At 38.5% G+C, this 27879-nt stretch overlaps 2 protein-coding genes across 3 annotated transcripts; both read left to right on the top strand.

Annotated features, from left to right (window-relative positions):
• The first annotated feature begins 1333 nt into the window (after positions 1 to 1333).
• Positions 1334 to 3697, top strand: gpr78a (G protein-coupled receptor 78a). Its single transcript, XM_079811707.1, has 3 exons — positions 1334 to 2312; positions 2392 to 2505; positions 2917 to 3697. The coding sequence occupies exons 1-3, from the start codon at positions 1642 to 1644 to the stop codon at positions 3173 to 3175; spliced, it is 1044 nt and encodes a 347-aa protein (XP_079667833.1). The 5' UTR covers positions 1334 to 1641; the 3' UTR covers positions 3176 to 3697.
• A 1180-nt stretch (positions 3698 to 4877) lies between these two features.
• cpz (carboxypeptidase Z) lies at positions 4878 to 27856 on the top strand. 2 transcript variants are annotated; one of them, XM_079811827.1, is made up of 11 exons: positions 4878 to 5100; positions 5758 to 5787; positions 12400 to 12774; positions 12858 to 13073; positions 19061 to 19296; positions 20067 to 20228; positions 20788 to 20949; positions 21037 to 21172; positions 21334 to 21473; positions 25800 to 25899; positions 26030 to 27856. In XM_079811827.1, exons 1-11 carry the CDS (start codon positions 4959 to 4961, stop codon positions 26374 to 26376), a joined length of 2046 nt encoding a protein of 681 aa, XP_079667953.1. In that variant the 5' UTR covers positions 4878 to 4958; the 3' UTR covers positions 26377 to 27856. The 2 variants fall into 2 exon arrangements, with proteins under 2 accessions (XP_079667953.1, XP_079667954.1); XM_079811828.1 differs by having other exon boundaries at positions 19061 to 19257; positions 26030 to 27728.
• Positions 27857 to 27879: the final 23 nt, after the last annotated feature.

Genomic DNA, 27879 nt, shown 5'->3' on the forward strand with positions numbered 1-27879 from the left:
CCATGCTCATCGTCATCATCACCAGGCTCTGAATGCAGAGGACTCTTGTCTGAATTCATCTTAAATAAAACATAATAGACAGAGGTTGAGTTTATCTTATGTAATACAGGTAGTTTAACCAAACTAAGAGGGAAAATGAACTATTATTCAGATTAGCATTGGATGTACAGTATTTAGTAAGAGCCATCTGCAATCATAGCAATGCCAGTATTTTGTTTATGTGATTTGGAGTTCAGGTATTGGTTTTCTTTCAGTATTCAATAAATCATTTTTCGATCATCAAACCAGAAAGAAAATCCTTAAAGCCACAATATGTAATTTTTCGCCGCTAGAGGTCGCTTATTCAAAACAAAGGCGTTGCTTGGTTTCGCAGAGCTTTTATTATGCCGCATTTTATTAAGACTAACTGTGTTGAGCTATATAACAAATAATTTTCTGTCGATGAATGTATCCAAAAAGTTGCTCACCTGTTTAATAAAACGCATATAAAAGTGTCTTTGGTGTTTCCACGGAAATCGTGGGTAACGCGGGCATGATGTCCTGGTTAAAATTGCTTATTTCTCTGGATTTAAATCATTCTTGAAAACATTTGGGATAATAAGTACACAAGTCAACAAAACATATAACATTGTTCTTGTGGTTTTTGGATATTTCAATCCAAAAATATTACGTATTGTGCCTTTAAAGGGTTTTTAAGTCCCATTGTACACAAAACAGCTCCCTTTAAATACAATCACAGGCATGTTTCATAAATTGTCCTCAGTGTTTAAAGTAGAAAAAACCCTCAAAAGATGGAAAAAGAGCACATGCTTTACAAGTTGCCATGGTGATGATGAAAAAATAGCCCTAGTTTACCTGCTGAGCAATTGTGTGTGCGTTTGCATGTGCTTATGAAACGTTTCACATTTGTTCTGCCAAGAAAGTGAATGGAAAATGTTGTGTACCTATATCAAAAAAGTCTTTATCGTACCATTTAAGTGAGCCACAAGAGGCTTTGCAATATCTTTCAATCCTTCACTGATCAATAACTTCAGCTCTGTTAATTCTTTATTTCCATTTTTATTAGGTTCCAGCCTGTTAAGAATCCTCTCAATTATATATACTATACTGTGTATAGCCTATAATCAAGTTTCTGATATTTTCTGGTATATTAGTTATTTTTATGTTACAATACAGACCCCAAAAGGTATATAACATCAATTACTAAACTGAATTTTGCAGATTCCTTAGGCTTAAAAAAGTCTATCTCTTCCATCTTTTCCCGCTGGCCAAACTGTGTTTATCAAGCAAACGTCACATGTAATAAACTGGCTGCACGTGAGCCGGAGCGCTCAGAGAAGAATAATTCTAACGTGCATGAGCACGCGCTCCGGCTGCGCGCTCCCAAATTCACCTTCGAACGTGTGATATGAAATCATAGACATATTGTCAGTTTAACTCAGTCAATGTGGACGACAGGATTGATGGTAATGAAGCCATTCAGAGATTACTTCAGCACACTGGACAGCACTCGCCGACAGTGACCGTTCGTTTTAACCAAAGCAGAATGGAAAGCGGCAAAGATGAGCCACCGAGGACCCATGGGGAGATCACGGACAAAACCCCGCAACAAATCAGCCGTTATTGAATTTAGAAAGAGACATGAACTTATTGGAAATATTTCTGGAGTTAGTCATCGTTGTAATTGTAGTTGTGTCACTCGTGGCGAACTTGCTAGTGTTAGTATGTTTCACCTGCAGCGCACAAGTTCGTGCACAGGTGCCAGGGATCTTCATCATGAACCTCTCATTCTGCAACATCCTCATCACCATTCTCAACATGCCTTCTACACTACTTGGGGTCGTAAAACGCCAAAAGCCCTTTGGCGACCACTTTTGTTATACGGTGAGCTTTATGGATACGTTCCTGACTACCAACACAATGTTGAGCATGGCAGCTCTCGGCATAGACCGCTGGATAGCCGTGGTTTTTCCTTTGACTTATTCCAGCAAAATGAGACTCAAGAATGCCGCGCTGATGGTCAGCTATGCCTGGCTCCACTCGCTCGCATTCTCGCTCACTGCTGTCCTGCTGTCGTGGGTCGACTATAGCCCCGCGTACGCGTCGTGCATTGTGCACCTGGGAGACGACGATGGGAGCCGTGGTCACTTCGTGGTGTTCACCGCAGTGTTCCACGCATGTACTTTCGCCCTCTCGCTTTTCATCCTATGCTTTACCTACCTGAAAGTACTACAAGTGGCCCGCTTCCATTGTAAGAGGATAGACGTAATAACTGTGCAGACGCTTATGCTACTTGTCGACATTCACCCAAGGTACATTATAGCAACAGTTACTGTTACATAGAATAATTGACATATGTGTATTCGTGACGTATTCTTTGAAACTTCTTAGTGTGAAACAACGGTGCTTACTGGAGCAGAAGAAAAGGAAACAAAGGGCCACCAAGAAGATCTGCATATTCATCGGGTCGTTCGTCCTGTGCTTCGCCCCCTATGTCATAACACGGTATTGCTTTATACCTTTTAGTAGGAGCTCATAAAATAATCATTATAAAAAATGTGCACATACTTTTACTTCAATGTCTGTAATTGCACTTATATAGGCCTATGAGCATAACAGTAAGGGGAGACCGGGGCTAGTTGTCACAATTTTTACTCCATATTTTCTCAAAGTAGGTTATTTTTTAAAAGTCAGCTTCTGTATATCTTAATGTCTTGCTACAATATCAAACATTTACAAAGAAAAAAAAAACTGTAATAATCCTACTAACACACTGCACACTAGAAAATAGGCCTACTAAGAGCACTTATTTATTGTAATTTGATTCCAGCATTGGCATACATACATTTTCTCAGTACAGTGCCATATTGAATGTTTCTATAATAGCCTAATATACATCCTTCTTTTCTCATATAGACTGACTGAACTGTCTCCTTCAGTAAAAATCGACCGTTATTGGGGGATCATGAGTAAGTGCTTGGTGTACAGCAAAGCTGCCTCGGACCCTTTCGTCTACTCCCTCTTACGGCAACAATATAAGAAGGCCCTTTTTGAAGTGTTCAACAGGATTTTGGGGACCTCATACACACTGTCTGCTCACAGCAGCCCCTCAGACATGGAAAATGAATGCTGCTCACAAAGGGTTAACAACACGCTGAAGGATAACTGTCTCTAGAGCAGGTGAAAAAGACTGACAACTGACACCTTCAGAAATACGTGCTCAGCAGTGGGCTCTGGTTAGTTAATAGCATAATGGCTCACCAAACTGCCTATAATTTCTGAAATAATGGCTTATACTGTATAATTTCGAAGTCTGTTGAGACCTTGGGAGGCCACAAAGTTTGCCAGTCACTGGATTTTCTTTTATTGAATTCAGACCATTTGCACACTCATCTGTGATGACTCTTTATTCACAATATAGACATATAATGTGGATTATAATGTACATTCTGAAATAAAAATACAGTAGAAGAGTAAGAATTGTATGGATATTTGTTGCCTAGCATGACATATATATTTATTTGGATAAACTTTATTTTTTTCAACATCCCTCAACACATAATTACCTCATAATAGCCTACATTAAATAGCATGGATACAAACTTAAATCTCTCATGTAATTAAATATCCAGAGCCTTATTCTGCCAAGTGCAGTCTGTGGCAGGGCCACAAGGATATTAAAACGTGTCCTAAAGTCACTCCAGTGTTGTCTTGAAAGGTGAAAATTTGTTTCCGTTTGATTCAATATTCTCAATTCAGTTGCTGCCCTCATCGCTCTGGTTGCAACTGTTATTTGTCTGTCTATTGCCCAGTTTCACTGACAACGCTTAAAGGGATAGTTCACCCAAAAATGAAAATTCTGTCATCAAAGTAACAAAGCAGATAGAGCAACCATTGACTACCATAGTATATTTTTCCTACTATGGTAGTCAATGGTTGCTCTATCTGCTTTGTTACAAACATTCTTCTAAATATCCTCTTCTGTGTTCAGCAGAACAAAGAAACTCATACAGGTTTGGAACAACTTGAGGGTGAGTAAATGATGACAGAATTTTCATTTTTGGGTGAACTATCCCTTTAAGCTAGTCCCTGACTAAAAATGCATTATTGAGCTGTTTTAACTGATAGCTACTAGCACTGACATATCTTAAAATAGGTCAGTGTCTTGTCTCAAGATGCACACCAGTAATTTCACCAAGGTCTAGTCCTGGCTTAATCTAAGCCCTGTCTGTGAAACCGAGGCTTTGTGTCTTTTAGAAGTAGATTGCATCTAGTACAGTGTGTTAAAGTCATAAAGAAATGTGCAGGTGTATAGATTGGCCATACATCTGCCATACATTGTCCTTTGACCCTTGTGTCCTTTGACCTATATGATATGACATACTAACACAACAAGCACGAAAATATGTGCAATTTAAAACAAAATATAGGCTATACCTTTCGTGTTCCTACAGGCTACACTTAAAAATACCAATTCTATTTCCCCCCCAAAGGCTCCTCATCAGCTCCAGTGAATAAAGATTGTTTTTTTACTCATACGATATACAGATTTTTGCATGTCTTGAGTTCCTCTTTTTTTAAAAATAAACTGTCTTAGATTTTAGTCTAAAACAATGAAGAGTAGCTTTATATAGCCAGGCGGACACGCGCCTGCCTTTCTGAATTCCGTGCAGGCAAGTAAATAGTACGGGATTAGTCGCAAATGGAAGAAAAAGAAAGAAAGAAAAAAAAACAAACAAACACGGGATTGGTTTTGAAACAAGTCTATATCACAAAAAGGGTAAATGTGAAGTCAGGCTTTCTGAAAGAACTGTAATTACAGTGCGTCCCAGACACAGAAGAGCGGCCGCCTACCGCGGGAGAAACTTTTTTTTGTTGTTGCTGTAATTTGATCATTTGGCAGCGGTCCTCGTGCAGGCTCTCCCTTAAGCGATGGGGGTAGCCGGACTTTTCGGAAGATGATCAACTTTGTACGTCGTAGCGACTGCCACATCATTCAGTTTATGGACAACAAAATGCTCACGTTTTTAATTCTTTTAAGCGCACTGGCGACAGGCTTGACTGTCCCACAACGATGTGCACCGGAAGAAGCAGCAATAGGTAACCTTATACATTCATTCAGTGTTGCACCAATTTAGGCTACAGTTAGCTGCAATTTTTATGTGAGGGGAAACTGGAAACGTTTACAATATAATTACTCTAGTCATGCATTTGTACGCTCTTTTGAAATAGTTTCCCATTATCTTAAAAAAAACATGTTTTATAGTTTTTAAAAAGTGAAAAGTTTAATATTTTATTAAATAAAAATCTATCTATCTATCTATCTATCTATCTATCTATCTATCTATCTATCTATCTATCTATCTATCTATCTATCTATCTATCTATCTATATCTATCTATCTATCTATCTATCTATCTATCTATCTATCTATCTATCTATCTATCTATCTATCTATCTATCTATCTATCTATCATCATATTACCATAAAATATTAAAATGTTAGTTCAATTCTATTATTAATTTCAAATGTGTAAATAGCAATAATAAAGAATGAGAGGGTGTGTACAAAAAGTTGACTGGCCGTCAAAATGCTCAAAGGTCAAATAACTTTTTGCATTTACAAATGCAGGCTTGACATTGTGCAATTTTCGTGCAGAAAGATTTCTTTCCACTGTGTACTCTACTGCCATCTAGCCTTCAGAGACTGACTTCAGCAGCTGTAACATCCTTTGTGAATGATTGTTTTTTTTTTAGGAAGATGCAGAACACCTGCACAAGAGAGGCGTAAGTATTCCTTTTATTCCGTTGTCCAGGTTACCTCAGGTTACTGCAATGGTACTTATACTATGTAGTACAATTGTTATATCATGTTGCCTAGTTTTCTAAAATAGAGTGTACAACTTTCAAGTGTTTCACAGCTAAGGTATGGGGGGAAAGGTACTCTGAATACCAAACACCACTGCAAGATGGGACTTGTCTACATCACTGTAGAAAGGGAAAGACGTGATATGCCTTTAAAGACCTTAGGGTGATTTAGTAAGAGCTTTGAGATAGCTTATAAGGTGCAATCTATAATTTGCTTAAAAACTTGATTCTTGAGATAAGGGATGAAAACTTGTCCCAAACACAAAAGCCCTATTTATGTTAAAAAGTAAGAATTTCAACACAATAAAAATACTATACTTAAAAAGTTACATCTAAGGGAAATGTGTATACTCAGGACATTCATTGCTTATACTTTTAAATAATTTCTGTAGTATTGTTTTAAAAGAACACTATACTTGGAAACACATGTAATTTAACCTGTTCTCAGCATGAGGTCACAATGTAAAACTGCCAAACAAAGTGTTTAAAAATGCAACAAATTATAAAATGCAGAGTTACATTAAAAGGAGGAGATCTTTAAGATATCAAACAATACAACAAGCAAATATTGAATTATATTTTCCATTAAAAAATAACTATAAAAGTTGTGTCCTCACTTTGCGTCAACTCCGTCAGGATTTTTTATAATTCTAATCAGGCATTGTCATAAACAGCTTTAACTCAGAGGAGCACTTACTATTTCCTGCTCATTGTGGATCTCACAGGACACATAGTCCTGGAAGTAATATATTTTTTTATATTTTAAATAAACAATTTGAGTCTCTGCGGTCACAGCCTTAACATGTCAACTCTGTCATCGCAGTGTAATAGTTTCTGTAAATAGTTGTGGGATAAATCTTGCCATTTTTATATGTTTATTAAGGCAGCTACAACTGAGGAAAAAACTAAATTGCTCCACTGTACAACATGTGATTAAGGTGGAAAAAAATTCCACCTCCGGCAGACGTCAACTCCATCAGGTATTATGTCTGATGGTTGACAAGTGCTCTCAAAAAGTCTGTATAATGTGATTTAATATTTTTTTTTTTGCATATGGGGAATTCCTCTAATGCTGTTTCATGATTCTATTTACATTTACTGTATATATACACTGTATATTTGGCCTCAGCTCAACCTTTGTCCACAGTATTTGTCAACTCCGTCAGTATTTGTAAACTCTTTCAGTATTTGTCAACTCCATCAGTATTTGTCAACTCCGTCAGTATTTTTCAACCTCATCCGTATTTGTCAACTCCATCAGTATTTTTCAACCCCATCCGTATTTGTCAACTCCATCCGTATTTGTCAACTCCATCAGTATTTGTCAGCTCTGTCAGTATTTGTCAACTCTGTCAGTATTTGTCAACTCTGTCAGTATTTGTCAACTCTGTCAGTTTTTGTCAACTCCATCAGTATTTGTCAACTACGTCAGTATTTGTCAACTACGTCAGTATTTGTGAACTCCATCAGTATTTGTCAACCCCATCCTTATTTGTCAACTCCATCAGTATTTGTCAACTCCGTCAGTATTTGTCAACTACGTCAGTATTTGTCAACTCCGTCAGTATTTGTCAACTCCGTCAGCATTTTTCAACCCCATCCGTATTTGTCAACTCTGTCAGTAGTTGTCAACTCCATCAGTATTTGTCAACTCCGTCAGTATTTGTCAACTCCATCCGTATTTGTCAACTCCGTCAGTATTTGTCAACTCCATCCGTATTTGTCAAATCCATCTGTATTTGTCAACTCCGTCAGTATTTGTCAACTCCGTCAGTATTTTTCAACCCCATCCGTATTTGTCAACTCTGTCAGTATTTGTCAACTCCATCCGTATTTGTCAACTCCGTCAGTATTTGTCAACTCCATCCGTATTTGTCAACTCCGTCAGTATTTGTCAACTCCATCCGTATTTGTCAAATCCATCTGTATTTGTCAACTCCGTCAGTATTTGTCAACTCCGTCAGTATTTTTCAACCCCATCCGTATTTGTCAACTCTGTCAGTAGTTGTCAACTCAATCAGTATTTGTCAACTCCGTCAGTATTTTTCAACCCCATCCGTATTTGTCAACTCTGTCAGTAGTTGTCAACTCCATCAGTATTTGTCAACTCCGTCAGTATTTTTCAACCCCATCCGTATTTGTCAACTCCATCAGTATTTGTCAACTCTGTCAGTATTTGTCAACTCCATCAGTATTTGTCAACTACGTCAGTATTTGTCAACTCCATCAGTATTTGTCAACCCCATCCGTATTTGTCAACTCCATCAGTATTTGTCAACTACGTCAGTATTTGTCAACTCCGTCAGTATTTGTCAACTCCGTCAGTATTTGTCAACTCCGTCAGTATTTGTCAACTCCGTCAGTCTTTTTCAACCCCATCCGTATTTGTCAACTCTGTCAGTAGTTGTCAACTCCATCAGTATTTGTCAACTCCGTCAGTATTTGTCAACTCCGTCAGTATTTGTCAACTCTGTCAGTATTTGTCAACGCCATCCGCATTTGTCAACTCAATCAGTATTTGTCAACTCCGTCAGTATTTGTCAACTCCGTCAGTATTTGTCAACTACGTCAGTATTTGTCAACTACGTCAGTATTTGTCTACTCCATCAGTATTTGTCAACTCCGTTAGTATTTGTCAACTCCATCCGTATTTGTCAACTCCGTCAGTATTTGTCAACTCCATCCGTATTTGTCAACTCCATCAGTATTTGTGAACTCTGTCAGTATTTGTCAACTCCATCAGTATTTGTCAACTCCGTCAGTATTTATATTTGTCAACTCCATCAGTATTTGTCAACTACATCAGTATTTGTCAACTGCGTCAGTATTTGTCAACTCCATCAGTATTTGTCAACTCCGTCAGTATTTGTATTTGTCAACTCCATCAGTATTTGTCAACTACGGCAGTATTTGTCAACTCCATCAGTATTTGTCAACTCCATCCGTATTTGTCAACTCCATCCGTATTTGTCAACTCCATCAGTATTTGTCAACTACGGCAGTATTTGTCAACTCCATCAGTATTTGTCAACCCCATCCGTATTTGTCAACTCCATCAGTATTTGTCAACTCCGTCAGTATTTGTCAACTACGTCAGTATTTGTCAACTCCGTCAGTTGTCAACTCCGTCAGTATTTTTCAACCCCATCCGTATTTGTCAACTCTGTCAGTAGTTGTCAACTCCATCAGTATTTGTCAACTCCGTCAGTATTTGTCAACTCCATCCGTATTTGTCAACTCCATCTGTATTTGTCAACTCCATCGGTATTTGTCAACTCCATCAGTATTTGTCAACTCCGTCAGTATTTGTCAACTCTGTCAGTATTTGTCAACGCCATCCGCATTTGTCAACTCAATCAGTATTTGTCAACTCCGTCAGTATTTGTCAACTCCGTCAGTATTTGTCAACTACGTCAGTATTTGTCAACTACGTCAGTATTTGTCTACTCCATCAGTATTTGTCAACTCCGTCAGTATTTGTCAACTCCATCCGTATTTGTCAACTCCATCTGTATTTGTCAACTCCGTCAGTATTTGTCAACTCCGTCAGTATTTGTCAACTACGTCAGTATTTGTCAACTACGTCAGTATTTGTCAACTACGTCAGTATTTGTCTACTCCATCAGTATTTGTCAACTCCGTCAGTATTTGTCAACTCCATCCGTATTTGTCAACTCCATCAGTATTTGTGAACTCTGTCAGTATTTGTCAACTCCATCAGTATTTGTTAACTCCGTCAGTATTTATATTTGTCAACTCCATCAGTATTTGTCAACTACATCAGTATTTGTCAACTGCGTCAGTATTTGTCAACTCCATCAGTATTTGTCAACTCCGTCAGTATTTGTATTTGTCAACTCCATCAGTATTTGTCAATTACGTCAGTATTTGTCAACTCCATCCGTATTTGTCAACTCCATCAGTATTTGTCAACTGCATCGGTATTTGTCAACTCTATCAGTATTTGTCAACTCCGTCAGTATTTGTCAACTCCATCAGTATTTTTCAACTCCGTCAGTATTTGTCAACTCCATCAGTATTTGTCAACTCCATCAGTATTTGTCAACTCCGTCAGTATTTGTCAACTACGTCAGTATTTGTCAACTCCATCAGTATTTGTCAACTCCGTCAGTATTTGTCAACTACGTCAGTATTTTTCAACTCCATCAGTATTTGTGAACTCTGTCAGTATTTGTCAACTCCATCAGTATTTGTCAACTCCGTCAGTATTTGTCAACTATGTCAGTATTTGTCAACTCCGTCAGTATTTGTGAACTCTGTCAGTATTTGTCAACTCCATCAGTATTTGTCAACTACGTCAGTATTTGTCAACTCCATCAGTATTTGTAAACTATGTCAGTATTTGTATTTGTCAACTCCATCAGTATTTGTCAACTCCGTCAGTATTTGTCAACTATGTCAGTATTTGTCAACTCCGTCAGTATTTGTCAACTATGTCAGTATTTGTCAACTACGTCAGTATTTGTCAACTACGTCAGTATTTGTGAACTCCATCAGTATTTGTCAACCCCATCCTTATTTGTCAACTCCATCAGTATTTGTCAACTCCGTCAGTATTTGTCAACTACGTCAGTATTTGTCAACTCCGTCAGTATTTGTCAACTCCATCAGCATTTGTGAACTCCGTCAGTATTTGTCAACTCCATCCGTACTTGTCAACTCCATCAGTATTTGTCAGCTCTGTCAGTATTTGTCAGCTCTGTCAGTATTTGTCAACTCTGTCATTATTTGTCAACTCCATCAGTATTTGTGAACTCTGTCAGCTCTGTCAGTATTTGTCAACTCTGTCATTATTTGTCAACTCCATCCGTATTTGTCAACTCCATCCGTATTTGTCAACTCCATCAGTATTTGTCAACTCCATCAGTATTTTTCAATCCATCCGTATTTGTCAACTCCATCCGTATTTGTCAACTCCATTAGTATTTGTCAACTCCATCAGTATTTGTCAGCTCTGTCAGTATTTGTCAGCTCTGTCAGTATTTGTCAGCTCTGTCAGTATTTGTCAACTCTGTCATTATTTGTCAACTCCATCCGTATTTGTCAACTCCATCCGTATTTGTCAACTCCATCAGTATTTGTCAACTCCATCAGTATTTTTCAATCCATCCGTATTTGTCAACTCCATCCGTATTTGTCAACTCCATTAGTATTTGTCAACTCCATCAGTATTTGTCAGCTCTGTCAGTATTTGTCAGCTCTGTCAGTATTTGTCAGCTCTGTCAGTATTTGTCAACTCTGTCATTATTTGTGAACTCCATCCGTATTTGTCAACTCCATCCGTATTTGTCAACTCCATCAGTATTTGTCAACTCCATCAGTATTTTTCAATCCATCCGTATTTGTCAACTCCATCCGTATTTGTCAACTCCATTAGTATTTGTCAACTCCATCAGTATTTTTCAATCCATCCGTATTTGTCAACTCCATCATTATTTGTCAACTCCGTATTTGTCAACTCCATCCGTATTTGTCAACTCCATTAGTATTTGTCAACTCCATCAGTATTTTTCAATCCATCCGTATTTGTCAACTCCATCATTATTTGTCAACTCCGTATTTGTCAACTCCGTCAGTATTTGTCAACTCTGTATTTGTCAACTCCGTCAGTATTTGTCAACTTTTTGTTAATTCTGAAAGAAATGTCTTATTCTTTTTTCAATGTATTGTGTAGAAATGTTAAAACATCAATGGAACTATATGATATTATGTCTTAATTACCTAAGAACATTGGTGATATATGTTTAATATTAAAAGGAGGGAGGAGAATCAAGGAATTTAGAAACTGGGTTGTTCATAATAATGTGAAAACAAGCAAAAAATAAACAGTGAATGTATTTTATGATTTAGATCATATACCGAACACCAGTATTACAAAACTGAAGACTTTACACTGTTTTTGGATAGATTAAATTAAATTAGCATGCTTTTTGGTGCGTCTGACGGAGTTGACACTAATTAAGTTATGGAGTGAATACATTTAATTTATTTAGAAATAAGCTTTTTCCCTTACATGGTTCATCATCTTAGACCTTTGACTACAAAAATAATTTTTTTTGACAATGTAGTGTTAGTTTTTATTTTTTAACATCTAAAACATGTTTTGTTCCTTATCTCAAGAATCAGTGAAGGACAAATAATTAATCTGATATATTAAACAAGCAGTAATGTCTAAGTGTCACATACTGTCATTGTAAGAAGGTATTTATTTTCCGAAACTGCCACTAATAGGCTGAATAAGCGAAAAGCCATGCATTTATTTCTCAAAACTTTAAAATATTCCATATATCTGATTAATGAGGCTGTCCCTTCAAAATCTAGTATTAAAAACATTCCACTGCAGATGACATTCCACAAACTGTTCCATTCCAAGAACTTGGAGTGATAAATACTCTTTAGTTTCCATATTAAATTAAAAATAGTGCTACACTGCCTGTGACACATTCTTCCTCCATTCTCCACCAGCCTAATTTAGTTTCTAAATTAAAATCCTTTCTCTCCTGTCTTTAGCGCAGTGCATAGAGATGGTGCTTGGTTACTGTCAGGATGTGCCCTACAGCCACACCACATTCCCCAACATTGTGGGCCACCGTTCACGGCAGGAATTAGAGATGGGTGCAGAGTACCTTCTCTTGAGTGTGATCCACGGGCTGCTGAATGGAGAGTGTTCTCCAGACATCCGTCTGTTGGGCTGCTCAGTATTGGCTCCACGTTGTCAAGACGGCAGACTTATGAAGCCGTGCCGTAGCACGTGTGAGATGGTGAAAAAAAGCTGTATCCATGCCTTTGAGGCCATCCAAATGGCATGGCCTTACTTTCTGGACTGCGACCGATTCTTTGTTGGCAGTGTGGAGGGTTGTTATGACCCATTGTCAACGCTAAAAGGTAAGAGTTGTGGAGTGATTCAAGTAAAAATTATTAATAAGTATTAATATGTATTAAGGAAAATACATACTTTCTCTCCTCAGAAAAGCAGGAAGTGGCATTTGCCAACATATCTGATGGTGGTCTTTCCACTATCCTTCAGTTCACTTACCACTCCAACTCTCAGATGTTCAGCGTCTTGAAGAAGACAGCAGTGAAATGCCCCCATATCTCACATACATACAGCATTGGACGCAGTGTGGAAGGAAAAAACTTACTAGTTATTGAATTCTCTAATAACCCTGGACAACATGACCCATGTGAGTATTTTTAATCAAAGAAATGCATACTTTCATTTAGAAAGGATGTATTAAATGTATCTAAAGTGACAGTAAAGACATTGGTAATGTTACAAAAGATTTCTATTTTTAAATAAATACAAAGTTCTGTCATGCAAATCTAGATGTCCCAGGTCCTTAACTCAGTCTGCTTGCAATCACATCATCTGCAGTCCACATCCACACCCACACATAGATCTGCTACTGCTACGGGTAATTTATGTATGCTATATTGTACAGCAGCAGCATGTCTTGCTCACAGCAGCGTGCCATATGTATTGGCAGTAGCAAGTACTTGTTAAGGAAGCTTGTTTCCGCCACAGAATAAAACATTTGAAAAGATAATTGCGACTTTTTATTTACATCTCGCAATTGCGTGTTATAAAGTCAGAAAAAAATGTCAGAATTGTGACATAAACTCGCAATTGCTTTATAACACGCATTTTTGACTTTATAACTTGCAATTCTGACTTTATATCATGCAATTCTGACTTTATAATTCGCAATTCTGATTTTATATCACGCAATTCTGACTTTATTACTCGCAATTCTGACTTTATAACTCGCAATTGCGACTTCACGAGTTTGTGTGCCCATATAATCTTAGTGAAAGTGGTAAACAGATTTGGCTTGCTGTCTGCTATAGAGGGGCTCGGAGAGGATATTATACTCAAGCTCCGATTGCCCCCCTATAACAGGCAAAATTGTACAAAAAAGGAGGTGTGGGGGAGGAGGAGGGATGCTGCAAGAACTAACAATGGGAAGAGGTAAGCTGCTGTTTTTTTTACCTTGGTATTAATTGGAAGATTAGATGGGCATACTCCTCCCGAAATTATGTTTAATAACTTCACTTTATTTCAAGCAATTCTGAATTCTCTGAAAAATTCTCAAATCAGAATTAAGTTTTTTTTTTTTTTATTCTGTGGCGGAAACAAGCTTCCATACATATTTGCTCTGCAGCAGCAGCAATAACCAGCATTGCAGATCTATTCGGCCAAGACCAAACATATCATCAGTGTCATAACCATTACCATGCCAAACACTCCCAGGGCCCTATTTTAACGATCTGAAACGCAAGTGTCAAAGCGCGAAGCGCAAGTAACTTTGTTGGCGGGTCTTGGCGCTGTTGCTATTTTCCCGGCGGGATAAATGGCTCTTGCGCCCGGCGCAAATCTAAAATGGGTTGGTCTGAAGTAGCTTCATTATTCATAGGTGTGGTTTGGGCGTAACGTGAATAAACCAATCAGAGCGTCATCCAACATTCCCTGTAAAAGCAGGTGCGCAAGTTCCATAATGGATTGCTATTATTATGGCGTATTTACCAGGCTCACGCCAGGAGCGGTTCACAGCCGAGGAGACTGATGTGCTTGTAAGAGCAGTGAAAGACAGAGAAGTTGTGTTGTATGGGGATGGGAGAAACCCACCCAAAATAGCGTCGGTTAAACAGGCGTGGGAGGAAATAGCCACAATTGTTTCATCAGCTGGCATCCCCAGGACGTCGCACCAGTGCCGCAAGCGCTACAATGACATCAGAAGACGGGGAAAGTCCAAGCTTGCCAGCATCAATCAGGCACGCCGTGTAACGGGAGGTGGATCTGCCTCTACTCAGGACCTGACGCCAGCAGAGGACATCGCTGCTTCCACCCTCACCGATTTTTTTTCCTGGTTCTTGACGGACAAACCAATTTGTTAGATGTCCTTATATACATATATGTCTTGCCAGAAGTTGCCACTATTGGGCAAACAGGTCTCCTTAATTATTAGACTACAATTAGCCTGAATAATTTGTAAGCTAGATTTATGCCTATTTTTTCACATCTTCGTGGCACACCACAATGATTTCCGTCATCTCATGTGTTAATATTTTTTAGTGTAACAATTTATGATTTGCAAAAATAACTGTTGCATCTGTGTAGATTACATGAGCAAAGTGTATGCGCGTTGTGCACGCTATACATTATGGTCAAGCATGCGCCCTTAAAATAGCATAATGAACAACGCGCCACTGACTTTAGACTAGGTTTTTTTCTGGTCAGTGGCGCAATTGTTTAATGGAACAGCAAAATAGCACCAGGGATTGTTTGCGCCGGAACACGCCTCCTTTTTTGCGCTGAACCGCCCAGGGAGCGCAAGTGCATTCACTAGTTTAGTGACGTGCTTCTGTGGAGGGAAAAGCGCGCTTTGCGCGGGTGCAAAATAGGAATGACACATGCGTCGGTGTACAAAGTCAATTGCGCTGGGTGCAAGATAGGGCCCCCAGAGTTGTCATGACAGAAATTCAGTTCTTTTTAATATTCTCAAAAGAATATTAAGCAGCACATCTGTTTCATAGTGGCAGCTCGTCAGGGCAGGCAAGGGAGGCACAGCTCATAGTGGCAGCTCGTCAGGGCAGGCAAGGGAGGCACAGCCTATACCCAAAATGTTGAGGTGAAAATTGGATAAGGACAATTTAATGTTAATAAAATTCCCAGTTATTCATTTTATGTCTCAGAATGTGTTTGTAATTTCGCCACTGTGACACCATAAAATATTACTGAAGTCAGAACCACTGCTGCTTTTTCCCTCGAATGTGCCGAGGAAATTACAATGCTAAGTCTGAGGGGATAGAGAATGGGAGGCGGTGTAGTGACAAATTGGGCCCCCCCCCCGAAATCGGGTCTCCTCTAGGACCCCGAGTTATCCCATTGGTTCAAATTGCTTTTAATAGGTACTCTCTTTAGTGCCGGATTACAATTCCTACAAAATCACGTTGTGATAAATGCTGTCTCAACTGTGTTATAATGACCAGTTATGTCTGTATTAGTTAGCTTATATACAGTACTAGTGTAACCCCTCCTGTTCGAACCGCCCGCTCCTAGCGGGACTTGAACCCGGCTTCGCCAGCATTAGAGTCAGACGCTCTAACATGGAGGCTAAAGGCTGCAACCACTAGCGTCAGTCGCTAGAGCCTCTCTTGAGATCAGAGGAGTGAGGTTTACTGGCACAGCGACTACTAGCTGGCCTCTGTTACAATCACCCCCCTAAACCTCACTCCCATCCGGGTCACAGCACTAATGTAACCCCTCCTGTTCAAACCGCCCGCTTCAAGTGGGACTCGAACCCGGGTCCACCGGCATGAGAGTCAGACGCTCTAACAAGGAGACTAAAGGCTGCAACCTCTACACTGTATAAAAAATTCAGGTCTCCAATTGAACATTTTCTAGTGACTGATCACATCTAAATTTTTCAGTTGGCCAAATTGGATTTCTGTGAATTGATGCAATTTAATTCACAGAAATTCAATTTGGCCAACAAAAAAAATTAGATGTGATCAGTCACTAGAAAATTTTCAATTGGAGACCTGATTTTTTTTTTACAGTGTAGCGTCAGAGCCTCTCTTGAGATCAGAGGAGTGAGGTTTACTCGCATAGCTGGCCTCCGTTACACTAGCATAGCAAATAAGCGATTAGCCTGATAGCTTAGTTTATACACACATTTGCACTTACCTTACATATATTCTCAATCATCTTTAATGTAATGATGTGTTAAATTAAGAGTTAAATGTCCAACTTAATGATGTTCAATAATTCACTTAAATGGCTTTTATTATGATTATTTATTAATTAACAGTTAATCAAGTGTAATAAATTGAGCACTAATGTGTTTAAGTACATATTATATAGTAAACTATGCGTATTCTAAATCCATATCATTCGTACATACTTAGGATAATCATTAATTAACAGTGTGGGGACACCCAATTTTGAGGGAGGGCCCGATTTGTCATGACAGCGGATGAAAAAGCAATAGCCGGAAACTTTTGCTGCCGTTGGTAAAAAATTAAGTTGGTATATCAATCAATCATCGTAGAGAGACATGAGTTACGTTATTTTAGTTCAGCAGAAACTAGTTTAGCTCTTTTATCACATCCATTTAAAATGACAGAAGGATGGATTTTTGCATTTTCCTTAAAGGGTTACTTCAGTGATTTAGCATTAAGCTTTGTATTTAAACTGGGTCATTTATGTAGTAGAAATGTGAAATTATTTTTGAATTTGGTGCCTTCTAGACTGAGAAAAGACAGAAAATGTATTTTTGTCTCATGTGGATGAAAGACAACAACTCCCAGAATGCACTTGCTTCGCTGCCCTACGAGGCCACTCCGTACATCGTCGTTTTGATCTTCATAGTAATATAATAATTTCGTTCAGTTAGAGATTAAACACTACAATTAAAAACTGAACGTGTCTTTTCAATAAAGTGTGAGTGAGCCGAACGAAAGTCACAGCACAGACGCAGCAGTGTCAGATTTCATTCATCACGAAGAGCTGAGAAGAGTCATTTTATCGTCATTTTGCGTCATCTGAGGATTTTTTGGCCAGAAATAAAATGCATAATTCTCTCGTCTCAGGGGGATATGAGGGGGGAAAGTACCATAATTTGAATATACTACCGAGTTTCTACTGATACAAAGCCTAATGCTAAATCACTGAAGTTACCCTTTAAATTTTCTATCGAATAGTGACCCAAAAAAGCCATTTTAATGCAGTCAAGCAAAAAAATAGTAATAATAATAATAATTAAAGCTGCAAGCAGCATTTATCGGGGTTCAAGCATTTAAGGCCTTTAAGGCACACATGCACAAAAAAGTTATTACGTTTTATTTAGCAAGCTTATAAACATCTTGATTATACATGGAAAAGACCATTTACAGCCAATACAGGCAGTTTAGCATAGGAAATGCATGTTTTTTAAAACTTTTTTAACAGTTATAGCGCCACCTATGGTCTGATCGCTATAACATCTTTCATGCTCCTTTAGAGTCATATGCTGCACGTGCTCACCTATTTGCGTGAAGTTTTGAGTTGTTTTTTTGAGCATGTTTTGCCAGACCCATTCTCTAAATGACCCTGTTATAGCTACCCAAAGGGTAAAGTTCAATTTTTTTGATAATTACTTATCAGGAGAGTCCAGAGAATCATACTGCTGTGGTTTGGTTCTGATCGGGCTAAAAACCTAGGACTAGTTTGCAAAAATAGGTTTTTAACATAATCGTGAATATTTAATGAATGATTTGATTGACAGCAGTGGTTCTTGAGGCAAAGTTGTTCAGTATGAGATCTATCAAATTATATCAATATTGTGGGGTTATGTGAAACATCACGTGATTACAGAGCCGTACAACTCATTAGCGCCGACTAGTGGCCGATTTCTTTCAAATTTCTTACAGACCTCTAGGACCATGAGTTGAACATGCCCATCGAGTTTTTGTTCCGATCGGCCTCCGTTAACCTTGTCTAATAGGTGCTCAAACTTCATTGGCCAATGGCGGCCATGTTTTTTGAGTTACGCCAATGTCCTCATAGACATACATGATACCTTTGACCAAGACACTGCATACCAATTTTCAAGTCAATCGGACTAACGGTCAGGTGGTCATAGCATTTTTCATGTTTTTTTCATGTTATAGCGCCACCAAGTGGCCAATCGTCGCAATTTTTATTTTTTTATCGTGATCAGACTCCAGAGAACATTTTGGCACTGGTTTGGTTCCGATCAGGCGAAAAACCTAGGACTAGTTGACAAAAGTAAGTTTTCGTCAAATTCAAAATGGCGGAAAAGTTTTCATGACGGGCTTGAACCCCTAATAAATATTTTTTAGTGGACCTCCTCTTTTTTAAAACCCACCAGTTGCTGTTTCAACATTGATACTAATAAGAAATGCTTCTTTCTAAAGGCTTTCTAAAGGATCATTTGACACTGAAGACTGGAGTAATGTCTACAAATTTAGCTTTGCCATCACTGTAATAAATGACATTTTAAAATATATATATATAAAAAAATAAAAAAACATCTATTCATCCCCTGTTAAATCTCCTTCCCATTTCTGCCCTATAAAATATTAAGAGTGGGTTACTATTCTAGTATACTATTCTGAATTCAGCTTTGATTAAATTTCTGTTCCCATTTGTCTTTTCACTGTCCTCTAGTGGAGCCAGAGATCAAATTAATTGGGAACATGCATGGAAACGAGGTTCTCGGCCGACAGCTGCTGATATACCTGGCTCAGTATCTGTGCTCTGAGTATCTGCTGGGCAATGAGCGAATTCAGACACTCATCAACACCACACGCATCCATATCCTACCCTCCATGAATCCCGACGGCTATGAGATTGCCGCTTCTGAGGTAGCCGATAGGAACGACCCCGAAAACATCTACCAGGAAGTAAATATTTTGTTGTCTGAGTCTGTCTGCCTGTCTGTTTGTCGGCTGACTGACCATACCAAGCTCCCTGCACCAGAGAGTGTCCTCCTGAACAGGTCAGGCCTCGGAGGAAGTCCATGTTACTGTTGAATGTTGTTTCAATGTTGGCAGTTTATTACTGCCTAGGAAATAAAAACCATCCATAGCAAAACAAACTTAAAAAGGTAAAATTGGTCCAGTGATCCAGCTATGAACTAAAAAGGACAACTGGTAGAGGGAGGCCTTGACTAACCACTCTAATAGACAATTGCCCTCATTTTCTTTGTCATATAACACAGCAGTATTTTAACAATAGCTTGTTAAACTAATAGTATATTCATCTAAATCTTCTCAAAATCTCTTTACTGATCACCACGGGTGATGTTTAAGAATATAATGGGTTTTGTTGGAAGCAATTGTAGGACAATGAATTTAATCTTAAATAAGAGGATAAAACCGTGTTGGTCTATTCATTTAACACTAACAGACGTATCTTTGCCTGGTTCTGATGTTTTCTGTCTTTTTATACATTTCTATTCTCTTTCTACAGTCTGTAACCTTTCCCCTCTTTCTTAATGTCTGACTTTCATTTTGGCTTTCCGATCCATCCAATGTGTTTAGTTTGTAGCAAATGTCTTGCTTGTAAATTGAAAAAGAGTACTACAAATGTTTTCACATATTTAGTGACTCTCTTTGAAACCCTGTTTAAAATTTGCCCACGATTTTTGACTGGTGGGATTTGTAACATATAGGGTCATGAGAACAACGGATGGACCAGCGGTCGGGCCAATGCACAGAATCTCGATCTGAACCGCAACTTCCCTGACCTCACCTCCATCTTCTACAATCGGCGTCGCTTCAGACATTTCCGTAGTGACCACATCCCTATCCCTGAATCCTACTGGTTAAATAAGGTAGAGAATGCATAGCCATCTCTATCAAATATACAGTTGTTCAACAAAAATACACTGAATATCCTTTGTATATGTATTCGGCAATCCCAGCATACTTTCATATAAATGTACTGTTTTATTATAATGTTCAATATACACTCTACAAAAAAAAGGTTCTATATGGCATCAAAAATTGTTCTTTGCTCGTAATCATAGGGGAACCTTTTTAAGTGCTATATAGCACCAATTTTGGTGCTTCAGTGGTTCTTCAGCGGTTCTTCAGAGGTTCTTCAGCGGTTCTTTGACTAAGGTGCTATATAGCACCGCTACCATATACAGAACATGTTAAGATATGGTGCTATATAGCACCAAAAGTGGTTCCTCTATGATTACGACGAAGAACCATTTTTGGTGCCATATAGAACCCTTTTTTTAGAGTGTAGTGATTAAATATAGTGACACTACTTTATGCATACAGTGACTATTAAGTGAAAAATCACATAGAATATGATTTAGAGGAGAGCATAGAGAAACCTTTGGGCATCTTATGCTAATCTTATGCTAATTTATTTACTTTTAGGTAGTTGCACCAGAGACCTATGCTGTAATGAAGTGGATAAGATCCTATCCTTTTGTTATATCTGCCAGTCTGCATGGAGGAGAACTGGTCATCTCATACCCTTTTGACTTCTCTAGACACCCCCAAGAAGAAAGGATGTACTCACCCACACCAGATGAACAAGTGAGTAAATGTATTTTCCTCCAACTGTCGCAGGCGAAGCTCCTGCACTTACTTATTTTGCATAACAAAGTCATTTCCTGTGTGTAGGTCTTTAGGCAGTTGGCTAGGATATATGCAGATGCCCATGCCACTATGTCCAACAATGACACAGAGAGATGTGGAGCCTCATTTGCCAATAAAGGAGGGATAACCAATGGAGCACAGTGGTATAGCTTTGCTGGAGGTAAACACTTTCATTTGAGAAGAATCATTGTGTCTTTGAGGCTTAATTTATTTCATGTAAAATCTCCATCTGGCTGTTCAGTTTGTGAGACATTCCCCCCAAAACTTATTTAGGTTATTTTGCCATTTAATTTCTCATGTCTGTCTATGTTATTGTATCAGGGATGTCAGATTTTAACTACCTGCACAGTAACTGTTATGAGATCACAGTGGAGTTGGGCTGTGATAAATTCCCCTCTGAGGTGGAGCTCTACCCTGAGTGGCTCAGGAATAAGGAGGCACTGCTCAGCTTCATGGAGTCTGTGAGTTCACTCTTCTATTGGGTCATTGAGTTAAGCATAGATTGCAAGCATAAGTGACTCTTATCTTTGTTTTGTTTTTTAATTTCCTCACATGCTAAATATATGCCTGATTTAATTTTCTCTACACTGAACTCTTGTATATATAATTACACAAAAATGACTGCTTTGCATTTGTTCTGTTTTTGTTGTTATTCTCATGCACTGAACCAGGAATCCAAACTTGAAGAAATTACATTCACCAAACCCTGTAGTTTTATTCCTTTCTATATTCTAAAGGTTTTTTAAATTGTTTTCTGATTAATGGAGTCATAAAAATAGATATCCAATATCCCCTCTGTAAAAACCTTTGACGTTTAAATGTCAAAATGAATTTTTTACCTGGCTTTATCTAATGTTCAGATTTCTGTATTTGAAATGTCTGAAAATTAGTGCATATTAAATAATGCCTCGTTTGCATATTTAAAGGTACACTATGTAACTTTTTTTGTTGAACAAAATTGAAATGAGTTGATTCATCATCAGTTCGTCTTCCAAAACATGATTCACTATTGTAAGACTATTATAAGTGTTAATATTTTAGACCTGACAGTATGGTTTTTGCGTGAAATTACTTACATGTCACTCACCCTTGAGCACCTCGTCATATCCGTAAATAGAGAAAGGTTGCTCCGGCTACTTTGAAGCATGTATTCTGTAGGAGTGGCATAAGTTAGTTGTCACAACGAGCGAGAAAATTTGATACAGAGCAGCTAAATCTCCAACCTCTAGGGAATCACCCATTTAAAAAAAACAACTCCTAACTGAGGAGAGTCTGCTAGAAAAAGATAATGCGAATAGAGCTCGTAATAAAACCAGAATCAACATGGGCTTGGAGGTGGCGAGAACTGAGAGATTTATAATGTTGTGAAAGCGACGCGGAGATGGTGTTTTTATTACTCAAAAAGTGAGTAAGGTATTTTATTGAACAGATAAACTGCCCTCTAACAGAGTTCATTGTAAAAAAACATTATATTGTGAAGGGTCATTGCATGGTTGTTTGAGCGCTATGCTGATATTTATTTTCAAGGAAGTACCGTGTCTGTTAATGGATATAGCTTCAGCTAGTCATCTAAACTGGTTATATCTCTTAAACGGGTACTTCACCTCTAACTAAATGGGCTTTCAATTAAAAAATAAATAAATCTACCTGACTAGAGAAAACAGAGAACGATGCCTGTTGTCTTCCTTTTTGCCAAATAGGTTGGAAAACGTCAACACCCATACTGCACTGGGCACGTTGCTGTCAAAGGTCACTCCCACCAGTCTGCTATGGATATGCTGTGTTCATGTCGTGATTAATGTAATTTCGAGATGAGAACACAAGACGTTCAACTCTGAGCAGTTCAGTCCTCGGCTGGGAATTATGCACTTTTATGGGAAGATTATCAGGGTTTCTATGGCAACCTAAATTAATCTGCAGCAGTCAAGTCGTACAGCGTTCACATGGTACAAGTCGGAAAATATCCAGCTTACAAGTTGTAATTACGAGTTATATGAGGATGTTAACGCTTTTTACAAGTTACTAGGCTAAAAGACTCTATACCATCCACATTGGACTCACACCAGTTTGCCTACCGCAGCAATAGGAGCACAGAGGATGCCGTTTCCATGGCACTGCACTCTGTGCTCACCCATCTGGACAGTAAAAACACTTATGCACGCATGCTGTTTGTTGACTTCAGCTCAGCATTCAACACTGTCATCCCATCCAAGTTAATTGCCAAACTTGGAGACCTGGGCATCAACACTTCAATGTGTAACTGGATTTTGGACTTCCTAACTGACAGACCCCAGAATGTTCGATCAGGATCCACCTGCTCCACATCCATCACACTCAACACTGGTGTACCACAGGGCTGTGTGCTAAGTCCGTTTCTCTACTCCCTCTTCACCTCCGACTGCAAGCCTGTGTATGGAACTAATTCCATCGTCAAGTTTGCGGACGACACTACGGTGATTGGTCTCATCAGCAACAACGATGAGACTGCCTACAGGGAAGAGATCCAGCACCTGGCCACATGGTGCGCTGATAATAACCTGCTCCTCAACACCACCAAAACGAAGGAGCTCATCGTGGACTTCAGGAAGGAGTCAAGAGGCACACACGACACCATCCACATCAATGGAATGGCTGTTGAGCGTGTCTCCAGTTTCAAGTTCCTGGGGATCCACATCTCGGCGGACATGTCGTGGACGACCAACACCTCCAGCCTGGTCAAGAAGGCTCACCAGCGCCTCTTCTTCCTGAGGACACTGAGGAAGAATCAGCTCTCCTCGGCCATCCTGGTGAACTTCTACCGCTGCGCAATAGAAAGCATCCTGACCAACTGTGTGGCAGTGTGGTATGGGAGCTGCTCTGTTGCGGAGCGCAAGGCACTGCAGCGGGTGGTGAAAACTGCCCAGCGCATCACAGGGACTCCACTACCTGCCATCGAGCACATCCAGAGGAAACGCTGTCTGCATCGAGCTCGCAGCATCCTCAAGGACTCCTCTCACCCAGCCCACAGACTGTTTTCTCTCCTGCCCTCCGGCAGGCGTTTCAGGATCCTCCGGACCAGGACCAGCAGACTAAAGAACAGTTTTTTCCCCAGAGCTGTCTCTTTATTGAACTCAAACCCCCGTTGATCCACTTCCCTCATAAACTGATAACTCTCCTACCTCACATCTGCCTTCACTTTGTTATTTGCACTACTGACTGTTTATTACAGTAACAACTGTTTACTTATGCATTCTGCACCACCATACCGTAACTGGATAATGCTCATCTGCACTGCCGACTGTATTTACAGTAACAATGTTTACATTTGCATTTTGCACCGTACTTCTAACTGGAATATGCAACCACTTTCCACTGCACTTTTACACTTTCTTTCGGATAGCTCTGTCCATAATTTATTGTACTAACTTAATCCACTGCTATATTCCTCATATTAGCCTAACATATTACTGTATACCTCTAACTGTAAAATTCTGTTCAAGTAATAACCGTCTGTATATTTATTCATAGTACATAGTCACCTGTAAATTCTGTTTATAGTAATAGCCATCTGTATATTTATTCATAGTACATATTCACCTGTAAATTCTGTTTATAGTAATAGCCATCTGTATATTTATTCACTGTATATATTCATCTGTAAATTCAGTTCTACTTATAGTAATAACCATCTCTCTACTTATACATATTTATATATATTCAGAACATTTTTATGTCCTGCACTTACGCAACCATTGTATATATCCTGCACTTGCTGCTATTGCACTTCTGGTTAGACCTAAACTGCATTTCGTTGCCTTGTACTTGTACTTGTGTAATGACAATAAAGTTGAATCTAATCTAATCTAATCTAAATACGCCATGGCGTGAGTGCACCTAACAAGAATTCAAAGAGTAAACATTTAGCGGGAGTGAGTTACTTTTGGTTCCCAGTGAAGAATCGAGACTGCATAAAGGAAACCGTGAACGTGTTGTTTACCTGTGTATTCATCTGCATAGTCACGCAGAGCTTAAGCACAACCAAAACAATGTTCTTCTGCAAAATGCATGGGGTTTTTTTAACCGCTAGAGGGCAAAACAACAAACGGACAACTGTTTACTTTCACAACCGTCACACATTTGTGAGCTTGCAGCGGGAATCTCTTCAGTAAGAACGAGAAGTTTAAACCTTACAGGCTTCCATACTACGCCCGCAGCGTGTTTGGGGATTTCTAACAGTTCGATTCTCTCAAGAATGCATTTGACGCATCCGCGATATCAAGAACATGAACATGAATGAATGAACTTTGCCCCTAAATGCAGCAACACACTGGACTAGTCCAATCTCATAAGAGAGGATGACTTGTTTTGATACCTTTTTTTGTAAAAAATATTTCAATTATTTAGATTTCTTCTTAATTGTTGCAGTATACTCATAAAAGAAAGAACTAGACCTGGAACAAGATAAAATATATGGGGCTATATGCCCCAATAGTCATGCCCATGCCCATACTTTCTATATTTGAGAGAAAGGATATAACAGATGATAACATCTATAACAGATACACTGTAAAAAAAAAAAAAATCAGGTCTCCAATTGAACATTTTCTAGTGACTGATCACATCAAAATTTTTCAGTTGGCCAAATTGAATTTCTGTGAATTGATGCAATTTAATTCACAGAAAATAAATTTGGCCAACTAAAAAAATTAGACGTGATCAGTCACTAGAAAATTTTCAATTGGAGACCTGATTTTTTTTTACAGTGTAAGGTAAATAACAACTTCATCACTCTGAGCTGTTACTTGCAGGTCCACAGAGGTATAAAGGGCATTGTGAAGGATGAACATGGAAATGGCATTAAAGGAGCCACACTATCTGTTAGGGGGATGCGACATGACATCACTACAGGTAACAATTTTTAGTAAAGTCATAATGCAACCGTCAACACTTTTACAAACCTCTTGTGTTCCTTTGCATTGACCTGAAATGAATAATGCAGACGTAAATGAGTATTGATAGCCTCTGTCTCTCTCTACAGCTGAGGATGGTGATTACTGGAGATTGTTGAATCCAGGTGTCCACATTGTGACCGCAGCTGCCACTGGCTACTCTAAAGTATCTAAGCGCATTAGCCTGCCAAGGAACGCACAGGTGGGCAGAGTGGACTTTGTGCTGAAGAAGGTCCCACGAGAACCCTCTCTTGACTACTTTAACATCCCTGAGCTGGACAATTACGAGCGCTTCGACCCATTTAATCAGTTTGAGCAGTACAGCCAGCGGGAGCTGGGGGAGAATGGGGAGGAGAGAACTGAGAAGCCCTGGTGGTGGGCTTATTTCAGCCAGTTAGGCATATCTCCACCTACCTGGCTCCTGCGGAACTACTAGGGACCCCCAGGACACCCTTGGAGAGTAACCTGATCCTTTTTGCACCCTAGCCATCATGATGGTAGCATGATAGATGTGCAGCTAACCACTGGGAATGGTGAAGCATTACTGCTTATAAACAAGTCAAAAATTTGCAATAATTAAGAAGTTTTTGAAAGAAGTCTCTTATGCTCACTAAGGATGCATTTATTTGATCCAACATAAATGCAGCCTTAGTGAGTTACAAACAGTTAAAACAGTAATACTGTGAAATTATTACAATTGTTTGTATATTTTAATACATTTTATAATAGTCTCCAGACTTCAGTGTCACAAGATCCTTCAGAAATCATTCTAATATGCTGATTTGGTTCTCAATTATTAATAATGCTTCGTATTATGATCATTATCAATGTTGGAACATTGAAACTTTATTTGTTGCTTAGTATTTTGGTAGAAACCATGAAACATTTTCAGGATTCTTTAATTAATAAAAAGTTCAAAAGAACGGCATTTATTTGAAATAAATTCATCGTTTGTAAAATTCTGAATGTCTTTTCTGTTACTTTTGATGAGTTTAATGCATCTTTGCTGAATAAAAGTATTTTTTTCTTTACTTTTTCCCCAACTTGAATGGTAGTGTATTATGGTTTCCACAAAATGTTATGATCAAAAACAGTTTTTAATATTGAAAATAATAAAAACTTTTTCTTGAGCAGCAAATTAATATATTAAAATTATTTATTAAGGATCATGTGACACTGAAGAATGAAATAAATTACATTTTAAAATAGATTAAAAAAGTTATTTTAATGTGTAAAAAAATGTCACAATATGACAAAGGTTGCCGTATATTTGATCTCATAAATGTAGCTATGGTGAGCATAAGAGCCCTTAAAAAAAAAAAAAAAAAATGTATTCTGAAATTTTGACTGGTGTATATCAGACTGGCAAACAAAACAAAATTCACCTGTAAAGAGGAAGTATTGGCTTTTATTTTTTCTCTTTAATTTCTGTTCAGCACTAGATCAAATTCCTCAAATGCAGCTATAAACAGCTTATTCTGATAAAGTTTGGCAGCTAGACATGGGATGGATAGCATTGCGTAGTAAATAGTTAATGATAGCATTGCTGTGGCTTTTGCAGTGTGCTACCTGTTATCAGGGCATATACTGTATATTCATCTTTTTCTAGCACATTAAGGATGTTCAGTGCATGACTTTTAAGACTGTCATTAAAGTGTTAAAAGTGCTGTTTTAATTAGCCATAAAAAAACTATTAAGGCATTTCACCTTGTTTTGCTAAGACATTATCTTTCAAACATGGACTGAACATCAGATGTGCAAGATAAATAAAAGAACAAACTTCTGTGCAATTTCTGATTTTTTTGTTGTTGTTACATTCTACAATTCGATATACATTAGCGTTGGGTTATTTTAAATATTTGAATGAGGATTTCTAATGGACCACAATAAGCTAATAAAAAGCAAGTTTCTTAAGGAATAGTTTAACTAAAAAGTCAAT

The sequence above is a fragment of the Gobio gobio genome (genome assembly GCF_949357685.1).
Source record: "Gobio gobio genome assembly, chromosome: 3".
In the NCBI taxonomy this organism is placed as follows: domain Eukaryota; kingdom Metazoa; phylum Chordata; class Actinopteri; order Cypriniformes; family Gobionidae; genus Gobio; species Gobio gobio.